This window comes from Pezoporus flaviventris, unplaced genomic scaffold, assembly GCF_033815535.1.
Source record: "Pezoporus flaviventris isolate CSIRO_AGI_PZ_B2104156 unplaced genomic scaffold, CSIRO_AGI_Pfla_v1 ptg000027l, whole genome shotgun sequence".
NCBI lineage: Eukaryota > Metazoa > Chordata > Aves > Psittaciformes > Psittacidae > Pezoporus > Pezoporus flaviventris.
Window position 1 is genome coordinate 3,125,544 of NW_026892575.1, and position 20,141 is coordinate 3,145,684.

At 39.6% G+C, this 20,141-nt stretch overlaps 1 protein-coding gene across 3 annotated transcripts in view; it reads left to right on the plus strand.

Moving 5' to 3' along the window:
• BEAN1 (brain expressed associated with NEDD4 1) overlaps positions 1–14,972 on the plus strand; it is a 55,034-nt gene extending 40,062 nt beyond the window's left edge. For all 3 annotated transcript variants that reach the window (XM_061458467.1, XM_061458468.1, XM_061458469.1), the window contains one exon: positions 12,834–14,972. In XM_061458467.1, the coding sequence (XP_061314451.1) occupies positions 12,834–13,173 (340 nt within the window). In that variant the 3' untranslated portion in view covers positions 13,174–14,972. The remainder of the gene's footprint in view (positions 1–12,833) is intronic.
• Positions 14,973–20,141: the final 5,169 nt, after the last annotated feature.

Sequence of the window (20,141 nt, forward strand, 5' to 3'; positions counted from 1 at the left end):
AAACAAACAAAACAAACTAACAAACAAAAAAAACGACCCCCCCAAAAAAACAAAAAACCCACAACCAACAAAAAAAAAGGGGGGGGGGGGGGGGCAGAAGAGGGTGAAGTACAAGAAACCTTCCTATATTTTTTAGCAAGTCAGACTTCTCAGCTTTCTTAGCTCCACTATTCTATCAAAAAGCAGGACTGAAGAAAACACACCTTTCTAGCATACCTAGTAACTGTACTTAATCTCCAATATTTAGGATAGGGAGGAAATTGTTTGGGATTGGTCATCTTGTATCAGTAATCTGCAAAGGATGACAAATACCGTTTTAGCTGTTTAACCCAAACCTGCTCTGGAGAGCCATAGTTGCCAGGATTGTAGTAGCATCTTCAGAGAAGAGCATCCTTCAAGTATCAGACAGTTCTGATTGCCTGGGAGGAAACATCACTATAAGAGGCTCTTTCCAAAGACACTTATTCCAGATATTATATAGCAGCTCCTTCCACATTTGGGTGCCTGTATTCACACAATACAAGAATGGCCATCGTGAGAGATAGGAGTTGTACTTCAGGCCACCTCTATCCCTTATGTATGGCTGCTGCACCTTCAGCTTAATAAATGAAGGAATTCAATTACTCCCTCCAAAGAATCAACAGAAATTGTTTTAAACAGAATATCACTTCAGGCTTTCTGTAGTGCTGTATCTTACAAACACCAAATAACGGTTAAACAGCCATAACACACACACACACCTTTTTTTTGTTGTTTCTTTCTCTTTTATTTCTTTTAAGCAGACTCTGATTTGAGTTAAACCAATATATTCATAAGACCCTTTCCCGACTGCTTGTATACACGTGCAATATAGAGCAAGTCAGTAATATTAACATACAATATGTAGATCTTTGCGTTTTCAATTCTATGCATGGTCTAAAAGCACCCCCTTATTACAAAGTCAAACTATATAATAAATGGGCTTTTAGAAATATTTTAGGTTAAAGCTCACATGTGAAAAATTATTCTGAGCCTGGCATCTAAATTTGTAGAACTTCATATAAATCTACTTGAAAATTTAGACTGTTTTTTGGACCCACATCCACAAGTCTTTACTAATACAAGCCTGCCAGCTGCCACCCAAGCAACAGCTTGAGGGGGCAGTCAGACACATTTCTGAGAACAACCTCTGAGAATTCCTTGAGCAGACAGGTCTCCTAAGATTAAACTATAGGTTGCTTCCATTTCCAGTTTGAAACAGAAACAAAGAAGGATTTTCTGCCTCTGTGGAGTTCTCTGTTTGAAAGGAGATATGTGAGTATTATAGGATAGCACTAGATAATCTGTGCTTCCCTATAAATTCTCCAGCTTCTTCTGCAATAAGCCTGGAACAAGTTAACTATCTTGTGTCCTGTCTTGTTCTAAGAAACTATTCTGGGACCTCAGTACTAGGATCAGAGAGACATGAAGGTGTCCAACCACTGCTTCTTCAAGAGTCCTTGAGGGGCCCAACATCCAATTCGGCATGCACAAGGAAACACTTATCCCATTAATTGTAGTTCTGCATCACAGGTCAAATGTGCTGTTTTCTCACTGCTACCTGAGTTAAATATTTTAGAAAAAGTAGTTTGGGCAAGTCATCAAAATCTTATTGGTTTATATCTTAGCAATACAACTTGGAGAAAACTTTAAGGAAAAGCAGAGCTTAGCAGATGGCTGAAAGCAAAGCTACATAGAGACACATTTACACTTACAGATGATACATTATAAAGTCTATTGTAGTTTTCCGTTCAGAAAATTGTTTGTTGAAAAGCATTGTATGAATACACTGCATTATATAAGAGCCTGAAAAATTTTGGCATAGCTACCTTTACGCTCCCCACAATGGCATAACCTAAAGTGTATTTTTTCTAATTAGTAGAGCATGGAGATTATTTGGATTGGTGGGTGCTAACAGCAGGAAAACTGACTGCCAGACAGCGCCTTGAAGCAAAAACAAGACATGGTTGACCTTCTGTATTTAAAATATTAACTCACTGGGGTCAGTCTTGTTACACGTGTTTTGAAGAGTATGTTTACTTAAATGTAGCACTAGCTATTCCTCCTTCAAATTCATGCAGTGCAGGATGTCATTTAAAGCTAAACTAGCATTCCCAAAAACTAACAATCCAACTGTAGCATGAACAGGACAGGAATGAAGAGCAGCAAGGAAAGCAACTGCCTTGCAAAATAACACTGAACATACTTAAAGTGAAGGAATTCAGGAGTGAAAACTAGTGTCCTGCTGCCCCAAACAGACACCAAGGCATTAACTTCATTTAACCACCCTGCTCTAATGCAAAAGGCCACAGTATTACAACACTGTACCAGGTGCTGCAGAGCCAAGTGTTCTTGAGTGTACTATTTTTGCTAAAATGATATTTTCTGAAATGATTTAAGGAGAAAGCACACCATCTCTATTTGGCCAAGGGTGTGATTATAATCAGTGTTGAATATTTTCATTAGATTTTACAGCTGGGCTGTAAACCATGAAATTAGTGGAAAAGGAAGTTTAGCGGAAGGCTGATGAAATAGAGTCAAAGTTAACTGTACCCATTTCTATGGCAGAGAGAGCACCAACTGTTCAGGTCTGTCCAGTTGAGAGAGTCTTGACTCTCCAGTTGAAAGTCCAATACAAAATACTACTTACATAAAAACTTTAACTGGGAAAATAATTCATGAAAAATGCCTTGGGATGTTAATAGTTTAACTATGTTGATATCTAAATCACAAATTTCATTTGAGGCTCAATTTGATTATCACCATAGACACTTCCACTAAACACTTTCTTAGTGGATTTAAAGGAATACCATGCACTAAGGTTTGACATTAGCCTGCCACAGTTGGAAGGTGGCTGCAGAGAAGCCATTTGGTCAATTTGTCTTGACAGCCCAAAATATCTATCCATAAACATCCCTTTAGGATAACTAATGATTTCCTAATGAATCTCAGATCTGTGTTAGCATTTGTCAGGTTGATTTTATATGAGGTGTAAAAGGGAAATATAAAAACAAAATACAGTGGGCATGAAAACTAAGCATTTTCAAGGTCAAGTTTGATCAAGATCACTGTAGTTGTCATTTTATATATCCCAAACACATGCTGTTGGCACTGTGTAGATAATACCTTTACAGATAGAAATCACAAGCTTCGTGCTTACGTTCACTGTGCCTAGAGCTCATTGTAACACAGACACTTATAGTGAGCTTTCCTAATTATCTTTTCATATATACGTAATAAGAAAACTGTTTAAAAATAATTTGATCTTACATATTTTAAATGGCTTGAAGTACAGTACCAATCAGGGACCAAGTAAATTAAAAACTATCGCATTTTCTTGATGTGAGTCTCTAAAATCCTAACACTACCAAGATTTGAGGTTCCTGGCACAAAAGGAATTTTATCAGTTTTTCACCTTTTGGGCAGAGGAAATGCATTTCACCCTACTCAACTGAGTGCTTTTTTACTCTTTAGTGATTGGATATTAATGGTATGTACAGAGCTTCAGGCAACCAAGGTTATCACGTTTTTCATCTGTGACTCATGACTGTCTAATACTGAACATCACTAAGGAATGACTCCTGAGCGAGATGGAGGGATTTAGCTTCAGGAATAGTTTTAATGGCAGCCACAAAAGCCCTCTCTATTTCACATTGAAATGTGTCCTGCAGGGCACAGTATGATAAAAACCTGTTAGTTACCCCTTATCCTAGTATTCATATTAAAAACTTTGGGGGGAAGAGACTGCACGATTAAGTGTGCTCACTCTGCCTCATCTGGTCATTTTGCCCAATCTATATAGGACCAATTCCATAGAAAATTGTGTGGTTTAGGTTTCAGAAATTCCAGTACTCTTTAATACCCATGTTCAGTCTGTACTGTATAAATGGGCAAATCCATTTAAAAATTAAAGTGGCAAAAGGAACTGCTGTGTCTTAAAGACAGGCCACAATTTCAAAATATGAAAGCAAAAAAAAAAACACCAAAACACACTACTTAAGGTACTTTCTAAGACATTTTTTCCCTTCCCCACTCCTGAGAATGCAAGTTAGCCATATCAGAGGGAAGAAGGCTTGAACCAGCTTCCCAGATTTTCCTGAATGACAGAACTAGGCTTTCTGGAAAGTAACTTAAAACTTGCTATGTTGTGCTGTATTCCTTTGCCAAGGCCACTTTTCCTACATGCATGCAGGGTTAGTATTTTTTGGCACATTCCAATGACAGTTGGCAAAGCATAAGATGGATGTTTGTGGTTAAGTTCAGATTTCAATTCAACATCCTGAGATTTGTGGTCAGTAAAGTAAAAAATGCTATTGGAAATATGACAGTTAAATCCACTGAAAATCATGACATGAGATAAAACTCTCAATTCTTTCAACTCCAAATTCTGAGCAGCTAGATCCCCAAAAGCTTCTCCCTTCACATCCTGTAGCTACTCCTAATTAATATTATGTATAGAAACAAGTTAATTTCTTCTTGGTTAGTTAGTTCCTCTCTGCTGTGAAGGGATTTTTACCCAAAATCTGCATTTCACAGCCCATATAGTGAGCACAGGTAGATTGTCTTAATGCCCGAGATTAAGGCAGCCTTTGGAGAGGTCAGATTCCAACAAGTGTATCCAGACTGGTACTTCAGATGCCTCTGGTATATCTCCAAACAGAGCCCTGCCCTAGCAAGGTTCTCAGCTGATGACACACCAGTGGCAGCACCATCAAGTTCTGTCCACTCTATGGACAGGTTTTCCCCAGATTGCCTTCATCTTGCTCTTTTCTACTAACAGATCATCCTTCAGGAAGCCATTTCAGTCAGAGGAACATAGGCTTGAAAGAATCTTATGCAGGTACCCAATCCCACCTCTGCTGCTGCAAGTACTCATTTTTAATAGAAATTTACCTATTCCATTGCTGAGTTTGTAAAGATCTTTTGTCCCCATTATGCTCATTCCAGAATACCTAGGGACAGATCTCATTCCTAATTATTATGGCAACCTTCTTATTTCCAGCTTAAATTTGTTTACAGCCATTTTCTGACTGTTTCTTTTTGTGGTGTTTCCATTCATCTTAAATACCCACATCTTTCGTTTTAGAAGCTTCTTGTAGTTTAGTCAAAAATCTTCTCACACTTCAGCCAGCACGTTGTGAGGCTAAGGCATAGCATTCCCTTCACTTTCTGTCATCAAAAATATCTGCTGGGAGGTTGTCTTGTCTGACCAGCCTTTCTTTACACCTGTCCCAGTTTCACTCTAGAAGTGCAAACTATTGCTATGTACTTTTGCTGTACATATAAAAAAAACCCAAACAACACAAGCCTGTTGCATGTTGCAGCTAAGTAATTCCTTCACCTGCTCAGAATTCATTTCTAGAATAATTAAAGCAAAGCTCTTTCTAGGAATATGATTCTAAAACATGTCACATGGCAAACTCCCTCAAATATCAGCAGGTGCCAGGCATTCCTGCTGACATGTAAAGAATGCTATTGCTGTTTAGAACCCTGTTTGTGAATTAACTCCATGGTTTGGGAGGCTACAAGAGATTATTTTAACTAATTATTATTACTGAACAAGGTCCATAGCTTCACTGTCATTTACTGAATAATGGTTCCCAAATCCAGAAACCTAACACTGCTTTTGATCAAGTGCTTCTTACTATATAAAATTATTGCCAGACTAAAATGTACCACAGAAAAATGCAGAATCATAGAAAAGTTAGGGTCGGAAAGGACCTTAAAATAACCTAGTTCCAACCCTTCATCACAGAATCACTTGTTTGATTTAAAATATGTATTTTAGTTGTTTAAAGCTGCACAATTATGTTGAAACTGTATGATACAGTTTCAAATGCTGTCTGGTGTATGTTCTCATGAAAACACGGTTTACATTTAATTTCATTTTTCATCTGGAATATTTATTCATCAAAGAGTCACAACTTCCTCAAGCTTACCTTGACACATAATGCAGAATAAAGACCCAGACTTTTAGTTCTCATTAACACAAACTAACACACAAATAATCTTATTGTAGTCATGTGCATTCAGAAATTCCAGAAACAACTATGAATAGAAAAAAAGCCAAGGAATAAAATCATTCTAGGTTTCCTGTCTCTTCAAGTGTTAAGTTACTCAAACCTTAGATATTTCCTTGAACAATACCTTGGGTTACATTTTTTACGATTTAAAAACTTTAAGATAGGAAAAAAAAAAAAAGAAACCATTGTAGGCAGCTTGGAGGTGCATTTCCCACACCTCTGGGGGCTCAAAAGTCAATTAAATTAGGAGATCAGTGTTATTTTACAGCTATTAAAAACAGAGAGGTTCCTTCAGAGTACTTTAAGAGGAGTATCCTCCTTGATTAAATAGCCACATTTGTGCAACCAAACATTTCCAGACAATACTGCAGAGCTTTGGATCATTCCTCAGGGCCCTATCTTGGCTGATGCTGGGGCTGTTTCCTCTAGGTGGTACATGTTTGTTACTTAGCCCCTCACCCACTGTATTTTGGGATCATAGTAGAAAATTCTCACATATTATCCACCCCCAAAGATAAATGGATTTTGGTTTCATGCTAACACAGTAACTAAGAAGACTGAAACTGCATAGAAGGATGTGCCACTTAACTACATTTGCTTATTCTTGCACTACCATTCACCTAATTACTAGGCTCCAGCAGTTCAGGGTGTTTCTTTTTTAATAAGGATGTTCTGGCTCCTTACTCTAAGTCACTGTTCAAGAATGGAACTAAATGAATGAGACACTCAGTAATATGGAATGGATTACTATTATATTAGAATATTAAACTAATGCTTTAATTACTTTTTAATCACTGACAAAGCATGCAAAAGAAAACTCAAAATATAGTCAGCAGTTCAACAACTACTTGAATGATTTAGGGGGCCTATAGAGATGCTGGGGAGGGTCTCTTCATTAAGGACTGTAGTGACAGGACAGGGGGTAATGGGTTGAAACTTAAACAGGGGAAGTTTAGATCGGATATAAGGAGGAAATTCTTTCCTGTTAGGGTGATGAGGCACTGGAATGGGCTGCCCAGGGAAGCTGTGAATGCTCCATCCCTGGCAGTGTTCAAGGCCAGGTTGGACGAAGCCTTGGGTGAGATGGTTTAGTGTGAGGTGTCCCTGCCATCGTTGGAACTTGATGATCTTAAGGTCCTTTCCAACCCTAACTATTCTATGATTCTGTGATTTGTAGTTGTCTCCTTGGCCACAATGATCTGTAGGTAGGCCTGTGAAGGTGCCAAAAAGTTACAGAATTGAAATGCACCTAGTTTCTCAAATGGAAATTGTCATCATCAAAAATAAATGTAGAAAAATATCTCATTTCATGACTTATGTAACTGTAAGAGCAGTTCTGTCAAAAATGATACATTTCCTCATGGTAGTTGTACATCACCAAAGATGTATAACATCACTATAGATGTATTCTAAAAAACACCTCAAACACTGACAGATTCCCAAGCTACTGTCCTACAAAACCAGCTGTTAATAGATTGCACGATCAAAGATAGCATCATCAGTAGATTGCATCACCAGAGATGGCATCATGAGCTGAACTATTTGTTTAGGCATCAAGCACATCATTATTTTTTTCCTTTGATTCTTCTTCTACAGAGTTAGTGTATTTTTCTAGTTTCAGCTTTCCTTTTTTACGTAACAACATCATACAAATATCTTCTGTGTTGTTTTCATCGAAGCTTAAATCTGTCAGCACATGTATTTTCCAGATTTAGTGATTCTGTTTACCATTATTAAAAGAAGACAGTTCATCATCAGCAAAATAGAAACAATGCAACAGGAGCAATTTCAGTAGAGTCAGAACATATAACAAATGAACAGAGTAAACAAAATGATATCTATTTCACAAAGAAGAATTAATTCCCCAGATTTGCCTTTTTTTCACTTGCTATTGTTTATATCTTAAGAAGTTCTCTAAGCAGAACCTTCATCTTTCCCCAGAGTGGGTCATAATTTCTGAATGACAGATAGTTAAATAAGCTTTTGGGTTTCCTTAGCAACAAGCTTACCCTAATATTTATTGCCATGAGACCTGACAAATTCATGAAGTTATTTCCCCTTCCTCAACCTTCTGAGTCAATAAGGTCAGCTTGAAGAGCTGCTGTATTTTTTAACCAACATTCTTCTCTTTACAGATCATGTTTACATGTGGTAAGACAACAGTAAGATAAGAGACATCAGCCCACCTTGCCTTTCCTCATATAATTACCCCTTAAAAACTGAATAGCACAGTCTACAATGACAATAAAGTTATTCTGACAAGAAACTAGGCAAAAATAAAAAATAAAAAAATATGTAAACAGCAACAAAGGAAAGAAACCTAAAAGGTACGCCAGAAGGTGCAGACCCACACTGCAGGACAACTTTGCAAGTACCACTTAGTTCATGATACACACCTCAACTGCAGTAAAATGCAAGAGCCCGTTCGCCTCTTCTCCTTAAACATGAAACTTTATTTTAAGATAACAGTAAGGATTTAGTCCAGTATCAGTCACTTGAATACGTGGTAATCAACTGCAAGAAATGATTCTTATTATAATTTTTAATAAGTAATTCTTTAAATTCCTCTTTTGAGGAATGATTTTCCAGCCACCAAAAGACTTGGACAATGGCTGCCTGTAGAACTGCACTTTACTTCTTATAATACTTGCTTAGAATCCTGGTAAAGCTGTTTAGGTTTACGTATTATGGTTTCTTTGAAGGAGAGACTGCAAAATAAAATAAATGCTTATAGTTAATTATACTACAGGAATACCTCTAGACTAGCACTCAAAGCACAACCGAATTACTGAGGCTGTTAAACAGAGGAGAGGAAAGAAAAAAAACACACACAAAACACTTGGAAGCTAGGGAAAAAGCCCACAAAGTTAAAGTTGCTTGCATGACCTTAATTCATCTCCCTTCTATCCTGAACAGAAAATGCTAGGAACCTTACCTGCAGCCTCCACTAGCAGAATCATAGCAATAGTTATTTGCAATGTCAGCATTACAAGCAAAGATACCTGCTTAGAAGAGATTATGGGAAACTGAGTATCAAGATCATAAATTGCTAATGAAATATAAGAAGTTATTAAAAAAAAAAAACACAACTACTTGAATTATTTTTAGTTGTCTCCTTGGTCACAATGATCTGTAAGTACAGCTGTGAAGGTGCCAAAAAGTTACCGAATTGAAAATCTGGTATGGGTTCTTTACTGCCATATCCAATTTTTAAAATCTGATCTCAATTGCCAAGAATGAGGGGGGGAATATTACATGCATTCAAGTTTGTTGAAAAGAGATAATTCTTTTTTATCCATTGTATGTATGAAGAAAAAGTACCCTAATACTAATATAATTGATATTTGGAACTAAACACTAAAATGACAGGTCTTAAAAACCGTAATTTGCTACCCACTTGCCTTGATGCTTAAAAGCCTCCTTTACAAAAGATCATTTCACTGTTTATCCTACTCAGCATTTTAGTTCTACAGAGCTGAGCTGCAGTCTATAAAAGATGTTAAAGTAAGCGCAAGACAAAGAAATGCAGATGATCAGATAACAGTAAGCAGAAGGTTCATGCTGTGCCCATTTTTTTTTTAAGTGAGTAGCAGGTTTCCCATGCATTGGGCCCAAGCCCAGAACTGGGAGACAGAAATGTTTCTTCCCTTTTACATCTCAGCAAAAGGATTTAACATTTTTCACCTCAAATTTCACTATGGGCCTTTCAGAAACTGAAACTCACTCTACTGTGGTAACAGGACACAGTAGGTGCTCTTCATTAGCCTGATTAAGTTAGTCAAAACCTGTGGAAAGATTTTAAATAAGTTCACAGGGCTTTGGGTCAGCAAAACCAAAGTAAAGATGCAGCTTATAGTAAGTAATCCTGCAGAGTGTCTCTTCCTTCACTGAGTTCTTGAAGAATTAAGGACATCAGGTCCTTGATCTCTGACTAAGGACTAAGATGTTTTAAAGGAATATCAGGTATGCTTGAAAGTGTCAATGGGTTTAGTAGAGGCTGGACTGAAATCCTTTCAATTATCTATGAAATTATCAAATCTTTTCCCTTATCCGTTTATCTATGCTAGATAAAAGCCATTCACCCTCCTACATACTGGGACTTGTTTCTGAAGTATCTAGCAACCCTATTCAGGATCTTTAGAACAGAGTTGGTTTTGAATAGTATGCTTTCTGATGGGGCAATTGAATTTTTTAGTCTGAATTCAAAACCATTGTCCTCATGAATATAAAGATAAAAGGAATATAAAAATAAACACATCTGAGGATATTTATTTAGTAACCTTGTACTAAGATTTCATTTTCTTACCTTTCCCTTCTCCAAAACCCGCTTCCATCACTTGGACTAAGAACAATACCATCAAAATCCTCAGGACTGCTCAGAGAAAGTTGTGAATGAGAACAGCAGAAACAAGTATTTTTCTACTTGCAGTAGATTTGAGCTCACACGAACAAATGCAATCTGCCCTGCCACAAGCCATTTACAATCTACAAGTAGGGTTTATTAGCTTGGGTTTAGCCTGGCAGAAATGCAATTACAAGGGGCAGAATAACTGCCTGCAGTCTGTTGGGAAGACATATGCTAAATATCCAAAGTTTCAGGAAATATCCTAGATCTTAATAGCTCTGCAGTGAGTGTGGTTGAGGAAATGGGTTCTTAATTTGTCTGGCTCCAGCAGAACTGTTTTTCAGGTTAACTGAGTAGGCAGTGGTTATTTACAGGAAACACTCCCTCCTTCAGAACTGAGAGCTTTGCCACAATTAAAGAAGGCAGCCACAAAGCAGATCCAACGTTTAAGATCATGATGTTATGACTCTTCCTCACTTTGCCTGTAGCCAGTGACCCAGGAACAAAGGACCTTCCTCAATACCACCTGGCCTAGACTGGTTTGATAGCAAAACTGGAGTCAGCTTTAATTTGTGAACAGGTGAGGCTAGGATAGCCAGACAGTGTACCACCCACATAACAGACCAGATGCACCCGCTCTGGTTCAGCCCTCCCTAGGGCTGCAGTGCCATGCCGGCAGAGCCCTTTAGCTCAGAGGGCTGGGCAGTGCCAGTGCAGCACAGTACAAATGCACAGAGAACCTGCTTATGCCCACTCCATCCACTCCGATCCTCTTCCTGCAACATAGATCATGGGAAAACACAGACACGCTGGTCTATGTATGCTCTTTTTTCACTAGGCTTTGCAGCCCAAGCTCCAATCTAAGGTGCCTGTCTGAATTTGCAGCAGAACAGGAAGCGCTGAGCATGGTAGCAGAGTGAGGAGGTAATAGTTTGGCTCTAGCTTGGTGAGAACTATGAAGCCTGGATAGACCTGAGCTGGCTCCTGACAGAAACCCCACAAATTGGTCTGTCTTGCGTTCCTCCTTCACTGGAGGAACACGAGAGGTAGTCTCCCAGGTTTCTGAATGACCAGCACAAGTCTGCCAAGATTATTCATCGCAGCTCTGCACCTCAGCAGGAAATCCTGCTGCCCCTGCCAGCATAGATCTGCAACCCAAACAACCCACCACATGTAGCTGGCTGAGCACCAGAGACCTTTGGGTCAGGAGGACTGCATTTAATGTGACAACTTTACTTCATCTAAAGCTCTCCATTGCTCTTTTTTTGACCAGAACATCACCACCACTTCCTTCTACCCTACATATTTTTTAACTCAGTTACTTATGTGCATGTGAGAGCAGGAATGAGCCCCCACTGTGCTGGGGCTTCAGCATGCACAGGTTTGTGGGAGCCCACAGCATTGGTCGTCTTGCTCCTGCACCACCAGCTGTAAGGAACTAGCCTTATCCCCAGGCACCTCAGCTGCCACAGATGTTACTTTCATGTGGGAGAATGGAGTCTGAACTTTCACCAGAACCTCTGGAATGATCTTTAGGTATTTGGAGATGTGCTTTTAAGTATTATAGAATCATAGAATAGTTAGGGTTAGAAAGGACCTTAAGATCATCAAGTTCCAACCCCCCTGTCATGGGCAGGGACACCTCACACTAAGCCATGGCACCCAAGGTTCTGTCCAACCTGGCCTTGAACACCACCAGGGATGGAGCATTCACAGCTTCCCTGGACAACGCATTCCAGTGCCTCACCACGCTTACAGTAAAGAACTTTTTCCTTATATCCAATCTAAACTTCCCAAGTTTAAGTTTGAACCCATTACCCCTTGTCCTATCACTACAGTCCCTAATGAAGAGTCCCTCCCCAGCATCCCTATAGGCCCCCTTCAGATACTGGAAGGCTGCTATGAGGTCTCCACGCAGCCTTCTCTTCTCCAGGCTGAACAGCCCCAGCTTTCTCAACCTATCTTCATACAGGAGGTGCTCCAGTCCCCTGACCATCCTCGTGGACTCCTCTGGACTTGTTCCAAGAGTTCCATGTCCTTTTTATGTTGAGGACACCAGAACTGCACACAATGCTCCAAATGAGGTCTCACGAGGGCAGAGCAGAGGGGCAGGATCACCTGCTGGTCATGCTCCTTTTGATGCAGGCCAGGATATGGTTGCTGTCTGGGCTGCAAGCAGACACTGTTGGCTCATGTTAAGTTTCTCATCAACCAAAATCCCCAAGTCCTTCTCCACAGGGCTGCTCTGAATGTCTTCTCTGCCTAACCTGTAGCTGTGCCAATGTTCTTGAGTGTCTCACATGGCAGGGTAAGCAAGAATGTGGGCTGAAGAACAGAACACCAGGCAATCCTTTTCTTCTCGCTTTACCTGCATAAGTTATGCTGAAAATAATGTACTGTGGCATTTTTCACAGGAATCTAATGAAAAATACTTTTTTTTCTTTCAGCTATGAAGAATGCGTGGGGCCAGGAGCAAGACAAATGTATATGCCCACAGATAATCCTCCCCCATATTCTGTTACAGACCCTTGTCGAAGAAATGAAACATCTATAAACATTGGCCTGGAAGCAGCATGTGGGTCTGCATGCACTGCAAATTGTCCAGTCCGGCTGCAGAACTTGCAGCGGCCCACTTCTTCCATCTCTTTGTCGCCTCTCGCTCTGGGGGCTACTTCCCGGTATGAGACAGTGGTGCGTCAACAGAATACCCCCGTATCACTTGTTCCCATCGAAGTGCTGAAAAATTCTTCTCCTACCTATCAAGCCATTTTGAATCAGGTCATATAATTAAAGTGGCTCTTTCCTTCAACTCTTCTGAAGAACCAACAGAACCCGTTTAAATGGAAAAATAAAACCTTTGAAAGTTTTACCTATTTTATATCTTTAAAAAGGTTGCAATGAGATATTATCTTTTACAGAAAACTTTGAAAGTTTACCTAAATTTCCCTTTTTGGCTTCAAAGTTCTGTGACATCTCACAGCATCAAAGAGAACCAGTGACAATCTGCATCTGACCTTTCTGAAGCATTTCAAAACACAATGAAATCAGCCACTCTTAATATAGATACGTGCTACCCATTCAAGACTACTTGTTGATTTTATGATACTTTGCATGTTTTCAAGCAGAAGGAATAGTATTTTGTTGTCTTTGTAGTACATTTCATTCAGTGTCTTGGCAACAAGGCATTTTAAAATAATTGTTTGTCTAAATATGTATTTTGAGTAGACAGAGGCACTGCCTGCAAAGCATGACTAACAGTAGCATACAGGAGAAAAAGAAGAATGTTATTTTGGCATTTTTTCTTTGGGGAAAAAAAAAAAGTATGGCCAGTACCAAGCTTTACAGACCATTGCACAGCCTGCTGTAAGGCTTCCTCAGAAGAAACCAGCACCAAGTGATGACAAGGTGGCAGCAGATCCCCAAAACACCAATTGGCAGAAGTACGGAAGCTGTACTACAGCTGTGTGCAGGCCTGGAAGCTGCATGCCCTACACAGGAACCTGCTAGTGCCAAGGGAAGGACATTGTCTGGAATCCCAGAAGATACTTCATGTCAATTCCCATGCATGACTGCGTTTTCAGGCACTAACTGGTCTCTTTCTTCAGTAAGGAGCCTGTAGCATTACAAAGTACCTTGGCATCTAGTAATTGCATTAGTATGATGTAAATAATAGATGCTGGACCTGGCATGCACAGTAACAGACAACCTCATTTCGTGCAGAAACCTCTTTTATTAGGCATGATCCTTTCCACTGAAATTTTGCTACCCGCAAATCTTTGTGGCCTTTGTTCTTAAACCTAGACTTCTCACACATTCATCTGATAACTGCATACAAATTGGAGATCTACGCTAGCTTGAACAGCAGAGGTAAACTGCAAATGCGAGAGTTTAATCTTGCGTGGTACACAAGAATCATACCCCCACGTGAGGACTAAAATCCACTTTCAGCCAGTACTAGTTACTAGAGCTATCAGACGACCATTGCCACTAATCTCTCGGAGGTATTTTTACTGATAAAAAAATAATAATAGTTTTACACTGATAAAACAGACTTCAGTTTACTACCCCCATTACAGAATATGTAAAAATTAGTAAATATGTAATTGTGTTTAAAAGGAAGCATCATCCAAATTATTAAAATTGCACTTACATTTTTTGTAAATACCAAATAATTTTCAACTATAATCATCGTTCAACATTCCAAAGATTGACACAATTATAATTAATGCTTAGATGGAAACTAATTATATGGTCCTTACTGCTGTATAGATTATACTACTACTGAGTGATATGCACATTATGAGATAAGGTAAGGATGCATTTTTTGCTAAGTAGATGAGAGTGAATATGTATTTTGCTAAAATAAGAGAATTCTTTTGCATTTCAGCAAGATACTCAATATTCTCGGGATACTATACCCAAAACAACAACAACAAAAATCACAATTTAGCATTCCAAAACTGCTGGCAGGGATTTCCAGAACGTAGGCTGTATTTCACATTTGTATCTTTAATAGAACTATTCCTCTGTGTAAAGTACTAGTGTACACAGTTTTGTGGTATGCAAAGTATCCTGCAATGAGAATCAAAACTCTACACCATCTATTAGGGGTGAGAAACGAAAACCAGCATAAAAATGTACCAGTCAGTTTATTGGCAGGAATATAAAAAGTGAAGGCAAGTACAAGGGTTTATTTATGCAGGATAGGACATACTTTCATAGCTGTGTCTTCTGCAGTTCTTGGAGACCTGCCTAGAACAGCCTAAGGCACTGAGACCAGACCTGCTTACTTCAGGTTACTACTGGGGAGGTGGAAGGAGAAATCTAATAAGTATTAGAAGGCAAATGTGATTCCCCCCTCCAAAAATGTGTGTTTTACTGTAACATAGCAAACCTGAAGGTTCTTCTGAAGACTAACACAGAGGGCTTTTCACCTCTGTCAGGCAAGCCTCTGTTCTGTTATATATGCTTACAGTTTCTGTGCATGTTGGGAACTCCTTTCAACCTGTTTGCCTTTTAACTTGATGGGGATCTTATGCTATTCTGCTAACTTTCTATCTGTTGTTTACAAATTAAGCTGCTTTTAAGTAGTCCTCATGAAAATAGGGGATTTGTATTTTACCTCATGATAGAAATGCATTATTAATATTATAGAAAAATTAAGTCTTTCTTCACTTTATAAGTTAAGCATCCTTAGCATTGTGATCTACATTGTATGTAGCAGCACAGCTTACAAATAGCCATCTACTCCCTCTTGTGGTATACCACATCGTAAAGTCAAGCCTTCTAGTTTGATCCACAATGAGGGACCAGTACATCAAAATTTGGAAACCAACCAAAACATAACACTTCCATACTGTTAACATTTTTCCAGGTTAGGACCAAATGTGTATGGCATGTCATTCATTATGAAAAAGTCTTGAAAAAACAAACTGTGATTTTAAAGTAGAATGTGCTACCTTGAGCGGTATCTTACTACAATCACTTGCAAGAGTAGCTTAGTTTTTTCTGCTCTTGTTAATCTTTTTAACTAGGTGATAGCCAACAAAGTTATAGGGAAGAAGGCTTCTAAATCCAACCCATATACCTTTGCAAATAGACAATGCTAGAAAGAGAAGTCCACACCTCTAAAGCTGCTCTAACAGCTTCCAATGCTACTACTGGAAAAGTGTTAAGATTTCTTGTAATGATGCAAAAAGAACATTTCTTGGAAAATAATTAAGATCCTGGATAAATCTCAGCACAGTTGACAGGAATGTTTTCTGATGCCCCTTTTAAGAAACTCTTATCTTTCCATCGGATTATATGGCTTTCAGCAAACTGGTCTAGTGGAAGTAGTCCCTGCCCGTGGCAGAGGATGGGAGCTAGATGAGCTTTAAGGTCCCTAACCCTAACCAGTCTGCTGTGATTCTATTGTAAACTGTCACATAATTTTAATACAAGTGCTAAAACAGGCTTAACATGGGCCTTTCATGCATTACATCACTAGTATCAGAAAGAAAACTTTGGATATGCTGTTTCTCGCTATGTGGTAACAGTACTGTATTTCTGTAAACTCTTTTGCTTCGATTTTTAGTGTACTGATCTTTACACAAAGCTTTTAGTAAAGAATGTATGTGTATTTGACACAGCTTCTGTGCTTTCTATTGTGTCAGTATCACTTTGGTACTACCCACAGCCTTTAGCTTCATGTTAGTTAGGCAACTAAGCAACTGTTGACTACACAACATCGTGATTCAGCAACTTACATTTGGATCTTACATTTCTCAGAAATCACAGGAATAAGCAGCAATAAGAGCAGTCAGGTCTCTCCTGCTCAGGGAGACCAGTCAGGCAGGATCAGCCCAGCTCAGCAAAAGCAGAAAGAGAAGACCCTGCAATTCTGCTGCAGTAAAAATTATTACTCTTGAAGTACTCTCAGGCATTTCAGAAAGCATCAGAAACCCTCACAAACACATTCATTAGTACCTCTGAAAATTACTATGGCCAGAAGACTGGAAAATGCAACATACCACCTAGGAAAAAGGGTAAAAAAAACAGTAAATAACAGGCAAACATTCCCAGAAATATTCAAACAGATAATTTGTTAGCTCAGCAAAGTGAGTAACAGTGTATTTCCTGAATGGAAACCACATCAAAATGATTTAACTGGTCACAGTACAGTCTGACAAACCATTGCCCTTCTTAAACTGGTTAAACACTCTCTGCATAAAATTATAACCACAGACTTCTGTAAATTAAAATAATAATTATCACACAGAATGCTCTGTGTTACTTTTAAACAATGCATCAGGTGGGATCACCTATGTCCTAATGAAAATACTGAGTGTTGCTGGTTTTCAGAGCTTTGAAAGAGAATAAGGACCTATTAAAATCAGCAAATCACATTAAAATAGGAGAGGCAGGAGTATGAAGGAGAGCAAGACTGAGATCTGAAGAGACAGAAATAGCCTGGAAAGAACAAGGTACAGTTCAGTGAAATAAATACAATTCCTGCACTTGAGAAATGCAGGCTCAAATTCACAAACACACAACACGAAGCAACCTGCTAGACTGCAGGAGAATGTCTAAGAACTACACTGAGATCAACAGCAGCTAACCAGCAGCCAGTAATGTCACACTTCAAGGAAAAGAAATGAAGAAACGCGAATAACTGCAGCTTAGGCATATAAATAACACTATTTGTCCTAAATCATTCAAAATAGCTCTCCACTCACTACTGCTCCATTAGGAAACAGAATCCAAGCCAAGGGTCTACAAGTCAAGGAGGCTGGCAAACCCGAGTGCCTAGAGTAAAGGAAAAAGAAAGGTTTTATCTTTCTTGGTTTTGCACGACAGCGAGTAGAAAGCTATTCTCCATTGTCATGTAAAAATGAGATACTAGAACTGATGGGAAATGGAGAATTGGTATTTTATACATTGTAGAGAAAGAAAGATTCCACATGTCACTGGGAACGGAAAGGCCGAGTTTCAGTCCTGTCCTAGTGCAGCTTTCCATGTCCTCTCTTTAGGACTGTCTGTCAGTGTCTAACACTGCTTCACAGCCTCAGAATTGGCAGTTGTACTTCAGTCATTGTGTATTAGCAGCTTTCCAAATCCTAGATGATCTGCCAATACCCTCTGGGAAAAGAGAGTTCTCTCAGCCCAGACCACATTAGTGACCCACTGAGAATTACGTCATTTCTAACACCATACTGTTGTCACAGCAAAAAAGCTTTCAGTGAAAACATTCATCACAATTAAGTCCAAGCACCTATAGCTCTAGCTTCATGTGAAGTGGGAACTGTAAATAGATCAGAAACTAAATTCATGTTTTCTGAGTTCCCAACAGCATCTCATAAATTTAAACTTCTCAGGCAGAAAAGTTCATACTCATTTCCCTTTTACTCAGCTCACAGTAATGAATGCTTGAACACTGGCTGCTGAACTCATAAGAATGTAATAAATTCACAGCTCAGATTTCAGACAGGTCCATATGCATATATAACCTCACTTCCATTAAAGCAAGAAAAAGTAACACGAAGAACAGCTTCCATGTCCAGGAGAGTCACAAATAAAATTAAAGCTTTAAGGAACACAGAAGTACCCAGGATGGTCTGTTTGTGGTTTGGGTCCAATGCCTTGATTCCCTTATTTGTTCTTCTGCATCTCCTATTAATATAGTTTCAATAACCCTCCTCTGCCCAACTGCAATGAAATAAGAGTCAGGTATACAGCCTGATGCAATTCACCAGGTATTGACATTGTGAACTTCTGAACCCCAGGGAAAAAGCAACAGGTTGCATACACACCTGGAAGTGACCATTCCTTTCTATGGAATTCTTCTCTTCTAAGATGAATGACCAGGCTTTTGCCTTGCTGTAGTCTTTTAGGAAAAAAAAAATTAATTTTGATAATTTTGATAGATTCTGTCTTCTCTTACACGCCAAATGAACCCAACAGATTCACAAAGGACTTTTTTGTTTGTTTTAAACTAAACTCAAATAACAATAAAGCAGTGGAAGAACACTGTAAAAACTAAAAGTATTTTGTCATGGCTCCTAGCCAGATTTCTGCAGGAGACTGAAATCAGTAATAAGCAAAATTAATGCACTCAGAAAAGAGCAAAATTTCTTGCAAAACATTTTTAAAATAGCACTGAAGAAGGAAGGAGGAAGATGGAAAACCTCATAGCTCAAGGGTACTGCCACGGGACTTTCGGGGACCTGGCTCATGGGCAAATACCCTGCCTCACTGACAGTGAGGGGATTAGTACCACATACACACGCATGCCAAGGAATTGATTAAGCTTCTCTTTCAGAAAGCAAGCTTTTAGTATTAGGACCTTCAAAACACAGAAAAATTCCACCCTTGGAAGCTGTACTAGGGATCTAATTCAGAGAATAACAATAAATAAATAGCTAGACAGATAAGACAACTCAGTATTTGCTGTTTATGTAAATACACTTGACTGAGAAGCAAAACAAAAGAACCAGCAACAAAGCAAGATTCCTTACATCATTCGGCAGTACTGCACCAGGCTGCAACAAAACACAGCTAGCTATTCTGTATGTTAACAAAAACTGCAGAGTTGAAAGGATCCAATCCCGCCCCTGTGGGAGGGTGTGAGCAAAAACATAAAATGCACCCGTCTCGTTTGGGTCAGTAAAGTTTTGGAAATGGCGAGAAGAGAGCGCAGCCGCCTGCAGGCACCCTGCTAAGAGCACAGCCAACCCTGCCTGCGTGTGCAGGCACACATGGCAGGGGAGAAAACTCAAGGCATTGCAGCAGATGGCCTCATTTGAACATGCGGTGCTAGCATGGGGATCTGACTCCCCTTCCCTCTTGGCTAGATCAGCAATTTTTATATAGCAATTTCCCATACACAAATTCTAAATAAGTATTTCCTAATGGCATTTCACTTGGAATGACGATCAAAAGCATATGTTTTCGGAAAGTCTTCGTCCCGGGCAAGCCAGAGAGAAAAGCAGTTCGCTTGCAACACCATAGAGCCGCTTTCACGAGGAAAAGAAATACGACCGCGGCCAGGTAAGCCGAGATTCCGCTTCACCACAGCGCCCTCGGAACCCTGGGGTCCGGAAACACTGAACTTACCCCAGGGCATCCCCGGCCCGCCCAGCGCCAAAACCCACCCCACGCGGCGCTGCCCTCCCGCCTTTCGCTTTGGGGTCGCTGTGGCGCCCGCCCGCCGCCCTGACTGACACTGCGGGGCACCACTGACCGCGCGGCGCCGCGGAGCAGCTGCCAGTGGCGAG